Below are 19,029 nucleotides of genomic sequence, written 5' to 3' on the forward strand. Positions count from 1 at the left end.
CCCGCTACAGGACTTTATGAACCCCCCATCCCTAAGTGGTTGACACACTATATTTTGCCTATAAAAACTCAATACATGGTCATCTTTGGCTCTGTGCCACTTATTTGTACCATTGTATGTACCAATGTAGTATGTACCATTAACTATGTGCATTTCACTTTTGCAAATGAGCCAACATATACTCACCCACACACACAATTACATCAGCACAATACTTCACTTAGGCTAGTAATAACTGTTCCATAGGCTATGCAAACAAATCAAATATATTGCAAGCAAATAACTGATTCATCTCTGTGCCATTTATTTAATGTATGTAGGTCTAACATTAACTATGCGCATTTCAATTTTGCAAATGAGCCAACATGCACTTACACACACATGCACGTACACACACACGCACAATTACATCACAACAACTAGAAAATTCCAGGGAAATTTTGAGTGCCACGGGGCTACTGCCGGGATGAGTACACAATTATTTTTTTCTTTATGACTGCATTTTATTATCAACTTAACATCCCTGAAAATATTTATTGAATGTTAATCATATTTAAGCATAAATAATATTTATTTAAACTTATTAATTAAAGTCTACATCACAACAACTGATTAGTCTACATCTAAGTAAGGCTATAGCCGTACCTTGATTAGATCAATGTGTGGATCACTCATAAAATCACAACAACTGATTAGTCTAAATCTAAGTAAGGCTATAGCCTTACTACAGCCCCTACATCTAAGTAAGGCTATAACCTTACGTTGATGATATCAATGTGTGGATGACTCATAAAACCACAACGTGATTAGTCTACATCTAATTAATGCTATAGCCTTACCTTGATGAGATCAATGTGTGGATAACTCATAAAATCACAACAACTGATTAGTCTACATCTAAGTAAGGCTATAGCCTTACCTTGATGAGATCAATGTGTGGATCATGGTTTACTTATAAATCGCACTGCAGATAAATGTGAATTATATGTGGAATTGTGGATCAGACAAACATCTACTGCAGAATAATGTCTGTATTTAATACTGAGGAGTGATTTTCACAGTTATATCCGCACATGTGAGAATATAGGGGACAAATCCAGAGTCCTTCCATGCAAAAATGCATCCAGAGGTTTAGCTGAAGCTAAAGTGAGGGTTCAGCAGTTTGAGTTAGCCAAATCAAACAGGTATTCTGGCTCTAGAACTTATGCGTAAGTTTATTACTGCTGTTTGCAACAAATGTACATGTACGTATAAGGACATATGCCTTAACCCTCAGCTTGGCAAGAAAACATTGTTCATAGAAACACATAGGGAATCTTGTATGAAAAATACCACAATTATGGGTGATTATCCACTTGAGTAGTCTAATTCAAACTGCTGATGCTCCATTTTACCTTTGACTGTACTTAAGTGTGGACTTTGAGCTCCATTTCTTACCACGTAGTCTTGAATAATTAATGATATAGAGTATATTAGCAAATACATGTATTTCCTAAACGTGTGTACAAATGACCTGCCAATGAACTCATGTATCAGAATGGCAAAAAGCAACCTCAGACAAGTTTGTCAACTTATTCGGACTTAGGCATTTTTTTTATTTACATTTTATACTTTTACAAAAAAACAACTCTTTTTTTAAAGAACAACAGGACTGCAAAGCCAGAACACTAGCAAAGATTCAGAACAACCATGAACTCTAAAATACAGAGTGGTCTTGTCAGTTTTGAACAGCCAACTGTGGAATATGATCCAGTTAAAACACTCAACACCACAAACGTCAGTTCTCCCTATACAATGTGCAGGTTGCATTACTATCTGGGATGTTTTGTACAGTTTCTCCAAACTACAGTTTAAATACAGTATCAAAGACACAAAATACAACATCTGTCTGAAAGCAGGTTGTAATCAATTAGCCTACAGTATAAAGAATATGCAACATAGTATGAGTGTATATACTGTATATTTATATATATACACACACTGCAGACAGTCACAAAGTGAAGACTACTAAGGCCCCCCATACTCCCAAACTAAGCTGTTCTATTCACATTGAACAAGAATATCCAAAGATGCCATGAAACAGCAACCATAATACAAAAGTCACCAAAAATATATGAAGAGCTACCATTTTTTTCTGTTTTTTTTCTCCTACTTTTAAATAAACCATATGGACTGGAAAACGTATACAACACCGAGTGTACATTGAAAAGGCATGTCCTGTATATAATCAAGATATTTTTTAAAAACATTGCACATAACAAAGGGGTAACGTACAGAAAAGAAGAGGGCATGCTGAGCAACAGATCAAAGCTACGATGGATGAAGAGTCATCGACAAATAAGGCCTTGACGGAACACATCGCCGACTGAAGACATGCTCTCCACAGAACGATATGAACATGCAACTCTAGAAAAGAAAAAAAAACAGAAAAGAGCTGAATAGAACCAGTCGTTTGATATCGAAGCCTCGTTCCTTGTTTCACAGATCAAATGGGGTCCTTGCCTCTTTGATTCACCTTCAGTCACATTTGAATAAAACAAGATGATACATTCTTCTTCTTCTTTTTTTCTCTATAATTCACCATTCCAAAGAGAAAATTTAAAACTTTTAAAAACAACACCTGTCCATTTATTGCACACCATTGGTTCACAAAAATATTTTGGGCACTTTTGCGTTTCAACAAACAGCAGCATTTCATTATAAAAAAGTTTGAATACAGACACCGAACACAACAGAAGAAAAAGCATGACATACAAATGGAGAATAGAAAACTTTTTTTTTTATCTGACATTGTGCAACTAGAGTTAATAGGTCCATTTACTAAGGCTAGCCTCTTAAATGCACAACATCATACAGTGTTTTAAGGGGCGAAACAGCAGAACCCCCTTTTGCTAAATAGCGTGGACCACTTAGAATGATTATCTCTTTCTTTTATTATGTGCAATTACTGATTGCCATGGCAAATCCCCAATGAGATAGAGAACATTTGGTCCTGTAGGAAAAAAGATTGATTTGTACCCAGATAAAAAGGGCAGATGGCACAACTTTGAAAAGTGACTGCACTGGGTGACACAAGCTCTTATAGTCTTATATTAAGACAGCTCTCAGTGTATTTGAATAATCAGGACAGAGCTGTATTGATGCCCCTCATCGCAGCAAATATGAATCTTCTACATTTACAATCAATCCTGTATATGAGCTCTTGCATCCTGCTGTGGCAATCCTAAATGTCAGCTGTTAGTACTACTTTCAGAAGCGGGGTGTAAAAATTAAATGAAGATGTCACTGAACAAGGTAGCCAGTCACAGTCAGTAGCATTCAACTCATGGATTATCACCATGGGTATCATTATCTTCTAAAAAAATACAGGCACGACAATGTCCAAGTACAGAATTGTAACACAGGTAACACGAGTTGGAGGTTTGACCCAAAATCGGCACCAGAAGAAGAAAAAAAAGAAAATGAAATGAAATTAGTAACTGCCAAACTGTGTTGATGAGTTTCAGGTAAAGAACCAGCTCTTGCCTAACACATGTTTCATTTATCATTCAGAATGATTTAAAACTCACAGTTATATGCATTCACACAATCAGCACGCCTCTATTGCTTCTAAAGCAATATTATCGCATAATATCCCCAACCATAATCTGTTTGCACCTGCTTCCTGCTTCCCCTTCCCCTGGCTGCAGACGTACAGTCAAAATATAACTTTTAAGTCAGGGAAATATTCACAATGTTGGTTTTTTCCCCTTTGTGACAACTTTAGGACAACAAAACAGAATGCTGGTGGTTAATCCACACGTTTGGGTTCACATAATCTTCTCTGCATGAGGATAAAAGTTTTTTAAAAAGACAATCATGTTGTACCTAAATGAAACGTCACTTCAACAGTCATGCAATATCCTGGAACATCAGCATTGTACCTGTTGGTAAATCAAGATGACCAAAAATGTGACAGCCATGTAAGATATTGAGGATCCATAAACAGAAACTGAAATATCAAAAAAAAAAAAATACATATCAGATGCTGTTTGACAAGCAGGCCTAACTTCAACTGGGGATGAAATGCTACATTAACATATCTTAGAGCCCATCTGGGAATATATAACACTGCAGTTGTGAGGGAAAAAAAACCTTGTAACTCCAAATTTTAAATGTTTTAACATACATTTCAGTCTTATTCTGTCATTTATTTGGTTGGGTTTTTAAAAAACAACAAAAAAATGCATCATCTGAGTTACTGCTATAGTTGCCTTGTTGTTTTTTCTTTTTTGGAGACACAAGGTTTGATTTAACAACAGCGTTCAGTTAAAAAAAAAAAAAAAAGTATATACTGCACAAACGTCTTAAGGGAATACTCTGTCAATATAATTTCAAGTTTTAAACATTTGTGTTCATATTGATAAAAAGAAATGCACATACGCACACCTGACATATCATAGTTCACAACATCCAACATACACAGCATTCAAATAGTAAAACTACAGTACAAGCTATTGCAATATAGATAATATTGACATTTAACAGTTTGCCTATAGCGCCGGCACTGAAGGAATAACACAGTCTCTGCCCATACAAACTAGCATTATCACTACAAAGGAAATACAATGTTTTTTTCTTTAGCTCAGTTTGCACAGACTTGATTTGTCACTGTTGGCAAAGTCAAGATCTCCTCTTCCTCTACAAGTTACTTGTTAAAATGGGAACTCTCAGGCACTTTCCAAAAGTAGGGCAAGGCTTGGATTTAACAGACCTCAAATTGGCTAAGACAGAAATGACTTTAGCTAGTGCTGCATTCACGTCATATGGGAAAAAAAACAACCCTCCTACTTAAATTTATTGTTCCAAAAAAATACTGCTCGCTCGCATTTCCAGGTGGTAAATACGACTTTGAAACTCAGGTTTGGAGATGGACTGAACCCAGATGTTCTGACCTACTCGAAGCTTACGTCATTGACAAGGAAACTGCTTCAGTCAACTTTAGGAAAATGATACAATCATTGCAAATAAAAAAAGACCAGTGTTTCCCCTATAACTGTACAGGCCTGGCGGGGCTGTGAAGGCCAATGAGAACCCCCACCAAGCCAAATATATATACTTTTTAATGACAGAACATAACGCCAAATCAACAATGGATCGCATTTGGAGGCCTCTGTGTGGTGCTGTTCCGAAACGTGACTCAACCTCTGTGGGAAACTCTTGGTGGCACGGCTCCTTTAAGGAATAGGGCAGTGCGTAATGTGTGTGAGTGTGTGCGGTTGAGCGAGTGACCGTGAATGTGAGCGGAACAGAGGAAAAGGTTAGCAGGAAGTTGTCAATCTGGCAGTAAATGTAGAGTACAGGCTACAGTGTGTCAGTTAGTAAATGCTGCAGCTTCTCACGACCAAGAAAAGTCTTGTCAGTTGTTTCCCCAACTGCTGGAAGAGTGAAGGGGGTTAGCCCCGAAGGTAGCTACAATAGATTAGCCTAACCAGAGCAGGCTCACTCCCTCCCCCCTCCCAACTACCCCAAGGCATTCAACCTAGGGGAAACACCTGAAGACATGAACTTTGTTGGATTTGGTTTGGTGTACAACATAAAAATCAAATAAGTGCATGTGTGTTCTGGAAAACATCATCAAGGCAACTGAAGTCTTTGGAAAACTTCAATCGCAGTGCCTTGATGCCTTTCACATGATGAACTTTCAACATGTGACCACGTCCCAGTCGTCCCTTTTTAGCTGTCAAGGCGTTTCACTGGATATTCCCATATGACATGATTGCAAAATAAGACATGATGGGCAAGTAGAAGACTTGAATCACTCTATGGTAATGGAAGCCAGCTCCTTGGCCGGGGCATGCTGCTGCTGCTGCTGCTCTTCTTCAAACACCTCTGGGGAACTGCCTCCTACACTGTTGTCCATCTTGGTCTCCTCGGTCATGGCTGACGTCTCGTCTGCGTCCATCTTGAGGGAGGCCGGGGCTTCCAGGGGATCCAGGGGCTCGGGTGAAAGGAAGCCGGAGGAGCTCTCGCAATTCTGGGTAGAGGAGGAGACCTGGGAGATGACGGGCATCTGGACTGAGGAGGAGGACGAGGCGGCAGTGGTGGTGGAGGTGGAGGTGCTGCCCGGGTAGACGGGGTGGTGTTGGGACTCCTCCAGCTCATACTGGACTCCCAGCGCCTCCTCCTCCTCTTGTACCTGGCTCAGGTAGTCGGGCACGAGGAAATCACTGCAAGGATGGAGAGAACAAGTTGAGTTCAGTGTTCACTTACACTAATTTAAGATTGAAACTGTACATGCCAAGTTTGAAAGATCTCAACTAATCTTTGAATGAAAATGAATTGAGTTGGAGATATACGCCTTCAAACACATTAAGAACTGATGACTGTATCAGTAGACAGTACTAAACATACAGCCAATTTGTGATTCAGTGTATTCCAGACATTACTGCGTCCATCAAGGAGGTTATGATGTCATTAGTGTCTGTTAGGAAGATACCTCAAAATAAGTTTGGTTTTAGCCCTTAAGGAGCATTTATTAGATTTTAGAGGCGAGTTGGATCTAGGTTTGGCGTTTCTAATCTCTTCCCTAAACTAACTGAAGGGCTAAACATTCCACAACAAATCGCGTATGTCTAAGCATCCAAAAATGAACTCCGATAAAATTATTAACAGTAGTTGTTGGCTGTAACAGAGTACATTACATAACTGAACATTTTTTCATCAGGAGAGAAGACTGCATTTTCTAGTAATCTAACTTTTTTGTCTAGACAGTCTCATCTACTCCTACAACTGTAATAAATTATGGTCTACATTTGCCAGAATGCCTTTTCCACAGCCAAAAGAAAAATGCTGTAATTTGCTGTTTACTGATTGGCGGGTACATGGGGACAAAACAGGTTGAAACTTTGGTCTTTCCGATGAGAGTTACTTGCTTTAAAGAACAGGTTCACACATTTTCACGTAGTCCTTTCTCCTGTTCATACTGGCTATTAAAGATCCCATTCAAATACACTTTCAGTGGAAGTGATGGGGGCCAAAATCCACAGTGTGTCCACACAGTCATTTCGTTTATCAGAATCTTCTGTTTCTGTGTCTTGACTTGATCTATTACTCAATTTGCACTGTGTAGCTTGATGGGTCATCTGTCAAAAATAGACTAAGTGCATATGTTTAGCAGTGCTTCTGAAACATGCTGTGGTGCAACTACTGCAATCACAAGTAGTGACTAGAGTAGCCATGATCAGCTCTGATGGCCACACTGCAGCCGGAATTCACCCAGTAGGATGAAGGCAGAATATGAGGCTTCAGCAGTCTGAGTTAGTCAATTCAACACATTGACACATTTACAGTCCTTTTAGCATCAACTGTCCTTACAGAGTCCATTCACACCTTACATTAAAATGTGTTGTATCCAGATTGCATCTACATATCATTTCACTTGATATTAATATGATGTCTCCAGAATCCACATTGAAATCCGATATCCAGCTCAAACAACCTAACATCATATCCTACTCTCATTTGCGCAGGTCCAAAAAAATAATCCCCTTCACCAAGGCATAATGTGGGTCCATCCACCATCACTGCATCTAGTTCATTTAAAAATGGACAAGTTACCCTGCCACTGCCAGTTGTTTTGTTGGTGTCCTTGGCTTTTTAGTATGCCAGTTTTGTGTTTTTTTCGTTGACCACCATTTGCTTCATTATTAATGGCCAAGCAAATATTGCGTCATGAATTGTCAGGTCTCGTTTGTATACTTTTGTTGGACCAAATGGAAAGCAGACACATGGTCTCGTCTTGAGTCAATCCACGAGTGTTTTGAATATTCGTCGCTTTCTTACTGCTTTCTTGCTCATGGCTTGGCTCGCAAACTGGCTAATGCCTGCTACTTCCCTGGTTTGGAATGTATGTACCCAAGTGGTTGTTTTATGTGGATTGACAACGCAATGGCATTTACACTTGTGTTGGATGTGGTCACAATGTGTCTCTGACCACCTCTGGAGGTGGTTTGGCCAATTGGATCACAATCCATCCTCAGTGCATCTTGAGCGCATTTACACCTGTACTTTCATGTGATTAAACACTATCCAATTGCAATCCTATCACCCAAAACACATTTTAATGCAAGGTGTGAAGGGTATCTTTGTGTGTCCTTGGACAGTGCTTCCCTTGCTGAGCTGTGGTGGAAATATAGTAACAAAAAGAGGGACTTTGGCACTAAAAAGACTATAACATTGAAATATATCTACTTGATTTGACTCATTTTGACAGAAACTTCATATTAGCTCCAAATAAACTTTTTAATAATTTTTTGTACAGAAGAAGGACTGTGGATCAATTGCAATGTAAGTGTATTATGAAGGGATCTCCTAATGGTCAGTATGAACAGGAGGAATGATTACAGGAAGAAAAACCTGTTTCAGTATTCATTCGGGCTCCTGATTGTTTTAAGAGACTTGAACCTGTGAAACCTGTCTTCTAATGATCCTTGCTTAAAAACACTACTAGTGTTGCAATTGCATTGCATTTGGGTCTCTGACGTAACTACACCTCGTTTATGATGGATGACAGCTGAATTTCAACCACTGCTACAGTTCGACAAACTATAAAACACTATAAACATCCTACATGTTGACACCTTATCTATGGGAGGCCAGAGAGGACATGTGTGTAATGTACTTTTCCTGTAAACTCAAAGTCAATTTTGTGATCTTGACATGATCATCTTTGTTTTTCTTGACCTAATAATTTGGATAATTTTGAAATTATTAAATAATTTCAATCCTTATAATATACCTTTGAGACATAGCTCAAAATGATATCTGTCCATTTCCTCATAAGGGAAGATAACTTTGTGATCAGAGGTTAACAAAACTTAATCTAAATTGACTAATGAATCTATGATAATAACTAGAGAAGTAATAACAATAGCACATGTCCTTTCCAACCTTCCAACATTTGATCCATATCTGCGGGTACAGCTGCATTAGTAACTATCAACCATCTGAATAACTCAAAAGGTACATCTGCAATGTTATTTGACTGTTTGTAAGTGCGTCAATGTGGATTTATATATGGAAATTAGTACGAGTCAAACAGTTAAGCTCGGTTTTCACTGTGTGTGATAATAGCCTAAGAAGTACATTTGAATTCCTGTAAAAGTGGCCCTTTAAATGTGAGTGCACAGCATGACCATGATTGTAAAACAGATCAGTCTCCAGTCCTGCAGCTTTACATGTACTGACTATCAAACAAACGACAACAGAATCTGACAAACTGCTCTAGAAATCAGTAACTTGTACAACGTAGTTAAAGGTCCAGTGTGTAGGATTTACTGGCATCTAGTGGTTGCAATGTGCAACTTCTCCAACTGAATACCCTTCCCCTCGCCCTTCTCTTCCAAGCGTGTAGGAGAACCTACAGTGGCCTCGAAACTCTTAAGGGCCCTCTCTAGAGCCAGTGTTTGGTTTGTCCAGCTGGGCTAATGTAGAAACATGGTGGGCTCTGTGGAAGAGGACCCCCACCCTATGTAGATATAAAGATGATTCTGAGATAACGAAAACACAATTCTTATTTTCAGGTGAAAAGGGTTATACACGAATCAAAACAAACTTATGATTATAATATTCCATTTGTGCCAAGTCAGCTCCACTAGATGCCATTAAATTCTATACACTGCACCTTTAACATATCTTTTTATGTGAAGACTGAGGATGGGAGTAAAGAGTCTGACTGGATTGCCAGAGAATTTTCCACACTGTTATGATCTCAGACATAGACCTTCTACTATAAAACTTTTGAGGAGTCAATGGCCCGTTTGAGTTCTGCCGACCTGTGAGGGTTTGAGTTGATTAAGAAGTGGAAAAGTCTGGGAAATAAAAACACACTGTGACTTTATAAAAGACACTGTGTTCTGACTTTCACGAGGCTTTGTGGGCTGAGCTGCTGATAAAAACAAACAACTCCACTCCTCTGTTTGGTTAAGAAAAACCATCCATATAGAGACAAACAGAGATGACAACATGATTAAAGTTGTGTTTCGCAGGTATTGTGTGACCAAAGCTTAAACAAACTTCAGTTTTCACAGTGAAACTGTTTCTCTCTTAACCAAAGGACTTGATTAAAAGTAGGGCTATAAAACCATTAACTACTCTACAGTGTTTCAGAGGACTGCACAGCTGGTTTCGACAGTTGTTAAGAAGATTTAACTCTCTTAATTTTGCATACTTAATAACCCACTCCATTCTCACATCTCATGGGAATTTGTCTGCCAACAGAGCCAAAACGGATATGAGGTATTTATCATCTCATCTAAATGATGAATGTTACATGAGAGAAATTAAAACTCCCACATAAATACAGTCAAATACTTCAGGTACACTTGATCTGGGCATTCAAATCAATAGTAATCAACTCAAAAACAATTCTACACAACCAAAGTCATGAAAAGAAAAACGATCAAATGAACCTCAGGTATTAGAATCTAAACTGGTAGAGGTATTATTTTCTGATCCAGGTGAGATCTGAGTAAATGATGGGGGTCAGAGCCCCCAGACTCCTCACCTGCTCTGGAAGTAGTTTGCTAGTTCGGATGCCTCATGGTTCAGACTCCTCAGGTGTACAATTAAATTGCCAGAGTTGGTGAACATGGCGCCGCACGTTTTGCACTCGTAAATCCGTGGCTTGCGGATTATGTGTCGGGAGACCCTCATGTGGTGCTTATATTCACCGAAGGACGTGAATGTGGCGCTACAAATCTGGCACCGGAAACAGCGTTTACCTTCGTGCTTCAGCCGATGCATCTTTAGGGAGTAGGCCCGTGTGAACTTTTTCCCACAGCGGTCACACTGGAAAGGCTTAATGCCTGAGGGGGAGGAGGGAAAGAAAAACAATGCTTAGAAGATCCGTACATGAGCATCACGCAAGTGTTTGTATCAGTGTGGGTGAGGTGGTGAGGTAATGACTACATCTTACCACAGTCTGCTTCAACTGATGTCCAAATTACTGTTTTCCAGCATGCTCACAGAAGTAGGCTCATTCATTTATCACTAAGCTATAAACAAGGTGCAGGAAAGTATAGCAAACCCAGTATCATTTCACCTTTTATTTATTTAACATCTCCATTGGCAACTGTACTAACAATAACAACAACTCTGTGTAGACGGGTGGATTTCAACTTTACTGAACAACAGAAGGTCTAAAACTGTTATCTGGTCATTAGCCTATTTACCTTCACTTAGACTTAATTTACATGTTGACTTTTGAGATTTAGTACTTTTATTTGAATAATTATGACCCTTTTTTTTGCATAGCATAAGAATATGACTGAAAATACTAAATACAGATCAGATTGTTTTTAGAAGAAAGAGGTTTTTGGGAGAAACTGACATAACCTGAAGAGAATGAATGAGTCATCTTTTCTCATGTTGTATTCTGTTTTGTAAAACCATCTGATGACTCCATTTATTATAAATGAGATTAACTACTTTAAACAGAGTATTGTTATAATATTTAGTAAATATACAGCAGTAATTCCACTGCCTTCCATTTCACTGTGTACTGTAGCATTTATTCATCTTCCCTTTTGGTTAGTCAATATTTCTAAGAGAGGTGAAGAAAACATGGACATATGATTATTTATTTTATTTATACAAACTAAACCAAAACGAAAAAACATATTTACACATTTGACCTTTTGTAGGTTTAATTTATTGCTATTTTGTATTGCAATTATAGCTTTAATAATAACATTTCAGCTAGAGAAAATTAAATTTTTTCCCTGAATATTTTTCTAATATTTGCTGTTTTCTGATGTCAATTTTACCCCTAAAAGTAATTTAACTATTTAAAATAATCTCTTTATCAATAAATAAATAACTTTAATAGATTTAAAAATATTGAGAGGAAAAAGAAAAACAGTCTGCTGTCCTTTATATTGAAGGAGTGCCAACAAGACCTGCTGTTGTGTTTGTACCTTAAAGATGCCTTAAATAGCATGCTGTCAAACTCAGTTGTAACTGTGATTGTGACTAACTTTGACTCCCTTTATTATAAATGAGATAAATTACTTTAAGCAGAGTATTGTTATAATATTTAGTAAATATACAGCAGTAATTCCATTGCCTTCCATTTCACTGTGTACTGTAGCATCAAAAAGGTTTCTTGGAATAAACATCACTAGTTTTACACATTTTAAACTTTTTTGTGGTTTTATAGGTTTCATTTATTCTAATTTATATAAATATATAATTTATATTTGTTATTACGTACTCATGCAATACTGTCAATTTTACCCCTGAAAAGTAGTTTAATAATTTAAAAGAAATTTCATAATCAATGAAAACTACGGTTAGTAGATTTCTGAATACATGTTTGAAAAATTGAGAGAAGAAAGAAAAACGGTCTGCTGTCCTTTGATATTGAAGGAGTGCCAACAAAACCTGCTGTTGTGTTTGTAGCTGTTTCAGATGCCTTACATAGCATGCTGTCAAACTCAATTGTAAGTACATTTTAAGTGTTTTCACATGTGAAAATACTTCATGTTCATGCTCTATGTTTGTTCTCTTCTCTAATGGAGTGACAGTACACACCAACAACAAACACACAATGCTCCATTAATGCTGGCTATATTAGTAATGTTTATTTTTAGTATTTACCACCAATTGTAGCAGAGAACCTGTTAACGACCTGAGCTGGCTTTGATTTAACACTGTTTGAATCTCAGGCTTCAAACCTGAATTACATCACTGTGACACTTGTGTCACTATTTTATAATCTCAGTTAACTTGTGATGTAACTAAACTACATTTCTAACGCTAGATGAAATCCACCAGTGTTTGTAATGTGAGTTAAGAGCACCAATATGGTAATTCGTACTTTCTCAGCGCTCTAAAAATAAGTGAGGACAGAACATCTAAAAACATCATACAACAAGAATGCTTTCAAAAAATATCTTGACTTTTTCTGGTAAACAAGATACATTTAAAACTATTCATCCTGTCTGTGTTGTGGATGGAATGGCATTTTTATTACACTAAATGAATAAAAATCTGTATTCAATATTTTCATTTGAAATAAAATCTATATTAAATACAAATATAAAACATAACACGACTTCTTCAGCATAACACCTATTTGGTATTGAGTGAACAGTGTCAAAGAGAAAAAAAAGAAAAGAGAAACTTAATTTCATCACTTGCCAAGAAACATGTAACTTTCCATTGATTGGTATTCTTGAAGTTTTTTTTCCATTTCCCACATCTCACCTACCGGAGTGTATGAGCATGTGCTGCTTTAGGTTTTGAATGCGTGTGAATCGGACTCCGCAGGTCGGACACTGAAAGGGTCGGTCTGGGCCGTTGGTGCCGGGCCGGGCTGAGGGGCTGATGTAGAGGTGGTACGGATACTGAATCCCTTCCAGCCTGAAACACAAAGGGAGGAAAAATTAGCTAACATACTAACCATATCTGAATATTTAAATGACGTCAAGTCACTCGACCAGCTTCCTTCCATATAACGAAGCTCCTCTACTATTCAAGATGACTAGGCCTGTGACAATAATAATATTATCGACTTATCGTACAATAACATAATCATGTCTATATATGGACTCATCATATGATTCATGGACATGACTTTGATCATTTTTTTGACATCAATATTGCCACACTTCACATTAGACTATTCATGTCACATTGACTAAACAAGTAGTGTCCTCTATTCCTCACTGTGTATGTCCTGAGTGGAGACTGCACCACGTATATGGAATTAAAGGTAAATAACTGTCCCAGCCCATAATGGTCTGTGTTTTTACAAAAGCTTAGCACCCATTTTCCAAAAGTAGTTATCATGACTAACTAATTTTCAGTGTCTATTTTTGTCTGCATATGTGAGTAATTGTGATTCTCTGTATTGGAGGCTTTAAGGGGAATGTATAAAGTGTGTGTATATATAATTGGGTGAGGGAGGATAGTATAATACCTGTGATTGTAAGGAAGTTAGTTTATTGAGCAATTTAATGTCTTTTAATTTCTAGAAGGAATGACCACTATGTTGAAAGGATATTTGTATTGTGTCCTTGCTCACTTTAATTAAAAAAAAAGCTTTTTCCAGTTAGGAGCCACATTAAGTTTTCACATAAATCTTTTATCAAGCATGTTTTTTTGCGAGGTTTTTACAATAATAGATGACAGTGCATCATGTCTTTAAAAATCTCAACATGACATTTAAGTTTATGACTAAAACAGGTGTGTGGCCCAGACACCCAGTTATAAAGTTTATGTCTATATATTGTTTAGTGCTTATGATGAGCCATAACCCTCGCTGCAAGTCCTAACTAATCGCGATACCTTTCATCGTCTTCTGCGTGTCCTCCAGCGTTAGAGGTGCTCTGCATTGACGGCAAGCCCTCAGACACTCCCTCATCCATCGATCCTGGAAAGTGAGAGAGAAAGGATGTGTGTGTGTGTGTGTGGGGGGGGGGGGGTCATTCAAATAGTAGCTTTCTGAGTTTTTGACTATAGAATAAAGCCTGGAGCAGAACGATCTCATATTGAATGGAGGTTAGAACAGGCTAATCCCAATATTTAAGGATTGATGCTGCTGGATGGATACCAGCGTGCTGTGCTATTCAACAACTTTGGAAAAAATGACGAGTGTTTCCATTTTCTTTTTTATTTATGGAAGGGCGAAAAAAAAAAAAAGCCTTTCAAGCTGCATTTGGGCCACCGGACAATAAAACTTTCCACTGAGACCAACACAAACAAAAGTCTTGAGAGTGTGTAGGCAGCTGTGAGGGCAGGTTTGGTTTCACATTTTAAAAAGAGACAAAGCCTCATAAAAGGAGATAGATTCCACTGACGATTTTGATTCAACTACTTTATGTATGTAACTTTGAGATAACACAATAGACCTGCAGGGTTAACTCTAGCTGCTCTGGGTCAGTTTTGTATAGAGAATAGGCTCACCTATAGAGGATGACTGTGGACTGATGAGGAGCTCCTCCTGGACCTGTTCGCTCCCCGGCACCGTCTGTTGGTCACTCAGCGAGCTCTGGGAGGCACTGACCGGCTGGGAAGAGGCCTCTTGGACCTCTTCGTCGCTGAGCCGCTCCACCTTCACCCTCACGTCTTCTTCCTCGGCGGGCACTGGCGACGACACCGCCTTGGAGCTCTCGCACGTCATGAAGTCGCTGAGCCGCCGACCGACCACCACCTCTGAAGTCCCGGGAGCGCCCTGCTCTAGACACCGGGGGCTATCCGGTAGCTTCGATTTGTCTGAGTGGAACCTCCGGTCAATGCCGAACGGGAAAGTCCACGGGAAGGCCAGGGAGGACTCCACGGGCTGGGCTGTGCTGTCTGAGAATGAGGGGGATGGGTTGGGAATCTGCGGTGAGGTGGTGATCATCTGCGTAGTGCATTTGAGCGGACTCTCGGGCGACGCCATCGTTACAAAGCTCTTGCGTTTCCGCCGCGATTCCCGGCAGATGGGAACGTTTCTCTCCATCACGCTGCAGTCGGACGACACGGGCGACACGCTGCCGTCCAGAGGCGTCAGCGCGCAGTTTGACGAGGCGCTCTCCGGTGCCGACTCGTGAGGTTTGTCTGCCGCCATCGCATTGTTGTTGTTGCTACCCGGGCCCCACAGAATGCTGGACTTCATGAACTCTGAACACGTGCTGGCCACTGCGAACATCTGCATGTAGCTCGCTGCTGCCAGGACGTCGATGATGTTCTCCGTGCTGATCGAGAGGGTCGACGTGTAGGCGTACTCCAGCAGGGGGGCGAAGCCGCTAACAGTCACATGATGAAGGTCCAACACAAACTTGTCCTCCTCCTCGGGTCGGCCCACCAGCTTGGAGCGAAAGAATTCGCTGCAGCAGGCCAGGACCACTTTGTGGGCCAGGAAGAGCTTGTCCTGGACCCGGATGGTGACATCACATAGATGACCCTCGTTGCGCAAAGCGTTGAGCTTATCCAGCATCTCCTGGCTGTGGGAGGTCGAGCTGTGGGTGAAGGTTTTCACCCCCATTTTGGAGTCTGTTTCTGATGGTGAGCAGAAATTGCGTCCTGTAGAGAGACGGGGGAAAAATAAAAACATTTTACTTCAACAGTGAATACATATGTTTCACTTTTTTGTCTTCGAAGTCAAAACTCTGCAAATGAATTAATGCTGCTATTTCTTATAAGCTTTATTGTTCTTTTATGTTGACTACTTTACTACTTTCTGAATGTTTGTGTACATCACTGCCAGTGTGTCTGATGATTACATAACTAGACTACATCCAGCCCCAGAGTTTAAATAACTGGGTGTGAAATAACAGATGTCCTTCCTGAGCCACGTCTTTTGTAATTAATAAGCACAGAGTCAAAGTTGGATATCAAATTTCACTTTGTAGAACATCACTCACTTATGAGGGCATTAAGACAGGACAACATGGTGATGGACACAAGGTAAAATGCACTGTTGAAGGCATGGGGTGTTGGTAGACAGCAATACTAAGGTGCTCTCTGAGGAGAAGGGAAGGTAAGAGGGGGTAAAAGCAGGGTAAGGAGCACGGAGGACAAAATGCCAAGTTATGTAACAACAATCAAAGCAGATGCGCAGCGATGCGAGCCAGACCCATGTGGAGGCCAGTGCACTACAGGATGCTCAGCAGCTGTCTGCGAGACGTGGATTCTCTGAGGCATGAGATTTTCCATCAAACAAAAGCTCAAGTGAAGGGGCTCTCGCAGGGAGAGCGCACTCCCCTTCACACACACACACACACACACACACACACACACACACACACACACACACACACACACACACACACACGCATACACAGACCAAAGGAAAATACTCCTGGGCTAAGTTGGCCCAGTAAAAGGCAAAGTGAATTATAGACCTGGGCTGTGGAGAGGCAACAGGAGAGTGCCTAGCCTGCAACACCAAACAGAAAAGAGCTTTGATTCCACCATGACCTTTTCTCAAAGCTAAAATATCTCCTGTGGGAGAATCATTTAGTTACATGATCTCTGTGAAGCTTCTGCTGATAAATAGGAATGTTTTTTTACAGTCCGAGAACACATAAAAACATTTTTCTTTGAGTCAAACTTGAGCCATCTGACATAAACAACATTAAGATGTTAAATTATTCTGCAGGAATGTCAAACTTTGTTGTGAAAAAGTAAAAACATGTCACTGTGTCATTTCCTCTGAATCACAAACTGTTGATTCATTTGTGGTCTCTTTCTAAAGCTAACAGAGAGGAAAGTCCTGAAGGATCCAGAGCTGAATCACTTATTTACACTTTCATTTTGGGGGTGGGGGGGTATGTCACACAGAAGCTACCTGAGGACACCACAGGGCCTAGGGGTATCTTATGATGGTGGTTAGCTATTAGTTAGAAACATTTTAGATCACCTCATTAGTCAGAGGTTGTCCTCAACAGCAGTAAATAAACTGTTCACTTCCACCAGAGTGCACCTCACAATATGTATGATGGCGATGGGGCAGAGGAGGCGTAGCTTTGCCTCTGTTTACATCATGTACTAGCACAGAGCTGAGCTAAACAGCTGTAAACAACCTGTCAGTCAAAGTGTGGAGAACAGCAGGAAGTCTGCGTGTAGGTAAAAACATCGAGTCAACAAGATGCTAATCAAACGTGTTTTCAACAATCACAGTTTAGCAAACACTAGCTAACAGAGTCAAGCTCACACATCAAGTCAGTCAGGAGAGGAAAAGCGCATCCGATTTCACCTGTCAAAATAAAAGATAAGACCACTTTGTTTATAAGACTAGCGTGGAATTGGATTTGAAATCAGCGTAAGAAAACGTTTTTAAACAAACTGGAGTAAATCAATGTGTGGAAAGAGCGCTATCTGTGAGAATGAAGGCTTACATGTCAAAATGAAGAGATATCAACATTAAAAGGGAGAGTCAGCATTATACCTGTGTCGTTTGCACTAGACTGATCTAAATATACGCAAGTATGACGTCCACTCAAATTAATTCATTACAGTAAATATGAGCGTAAAACATAACACACACTGACTTGACATCAGTTTGTTTCCCGCTGTAGCCTCAACTACGCTATATCTGCTTTTACTTTGAAGCCCAAACAGTCAAAATTCCGGTTTGACCGGCTGCATCAACGCAGCCGCATCAAGCTAACCCCCGTTAGCCACCGAGGTACCGCTAGTTGACACAACACCCCGCTATTAGTTGGTTCCTCAGCCTAAAGCAACGCCTAGACAACAAAGTATGTGCATTAAAGCTCCCACTGAGGGACTCCTGCTATGTGTCAGACTGTACGGAGGTCGTTTACCTTCTGGGACGAGGCCTGTGGTAACGGCCGGGCCTCGGGATGCAAACAGCTCAGTGGACAAAAAGCAGCGGTTAGTGGGAGACCTGCCGCTCCGCCCCGCTCACTCACATTCCCCGGGCTTCTGAGGCAGTTGCCAGCCTGCCGGTTACTAAAATCTCACAGTTTAATGAACGCTCACATGAATTCACATCACACCAAGCGGGTGTCAAAAGTTTCCGAGGTGCAGTTTTGGATCCTTTGTTGCTTCCCCGCTGTCCTTTCTGCGCTGTTTGTATCCCCACAATGCAACGCGCATCTGTCACTGTACTGTACTGTAAGAAACAGGAAGCCTCACATCCAGCATGTCAAACAGCTCACACTGTTTATCTGCCTCTCTAAACCACAGCTAACCTCTCACATACAGTATGTGGTCTACATGTTTACATTCAGCTTGTGTCATACAGGGACTTATAATGCACATTTGTGTTTTACTTTTTTGGCTCACTTTAATGCATTCATTCATAAAGGGTGGGTTCACAATTTTTCAAGTGTGTCTTAAAACAACAGTCAGGTGTCCATATCAGGGTCCTGCACAGACTATAAAATACTCTAAAAAATATCCTACTGTGTAATGTGTGGGTGTGGGTCTAATCGGACACATGCAGACCGTGGGTCTTTTTTAAAACATAACTTTTGTAAATGTAAAAATATATATTTTTTGTAACACCCACAACAATATGCTTGCAATTCAAGATGA

At 39.9% G+C, this 19,029-nt stretch overlaps 1 protein-coding gene across 2 annotated transcripts; it reads right to left on the reverse strand.

Annotated features, from left to right (window-relative positions):
* Positions 1-1,579: 1,579 nt before the first annotated feature.
* zbtb44 (zinc finger and BTB domain containing 44) lies at positions 1,580-18,548 on the reverse strand. 2 transcript variants are annotated; one of them, XM_053320595.1, is made up of 6 exons: positions 18,294-18,548; positions 14,950-16,050; positions 14,332-14,416; positions 13,253-13,404; positions 10,547-10,847; positions 1,580-6,209 (listed from the first exon to the last, which is right to left on the reverse strand). In XM_053320595.1, exons 2-6 carry the CDS (start codon positions 16,010-16,012, stop codon positions 5,798-5,800), a joined length of 2,013 nt encoding a protein of 670 aa, XP_053176570.1. In that variant the 5' UTR covers positions 16,013-16,050; positions 18,294-18,548; the 3' UTR covers positions 1,580-5,797. The 2 variants fall into 2 exon arrangements, with proteins under 2 accessions (XP_053176570.1, XP_053176571.1); XM_053320596.1 differs by having other exon boundaries at positions 6,039-6,209; positions 10,764-10,847.
* Positions 18,549-19,029: the final 481 nt, after the last annotated feature.

The sequence above is a fragment of the Scomber japonicus genome, chromosome 6, assembly GCF_027409825.1.
Source record: "Scomber japonicus isolate fScoJap1 chromosome 6, fScoJap1.pri, whole genome shotgun sequence".
Classification (NCBI taxonomy): Eukaryota; Metazoa; Chordata; class Actinopteri; order Scombriformes; family Scombridae; genus Scomber; species Scomber japonicus.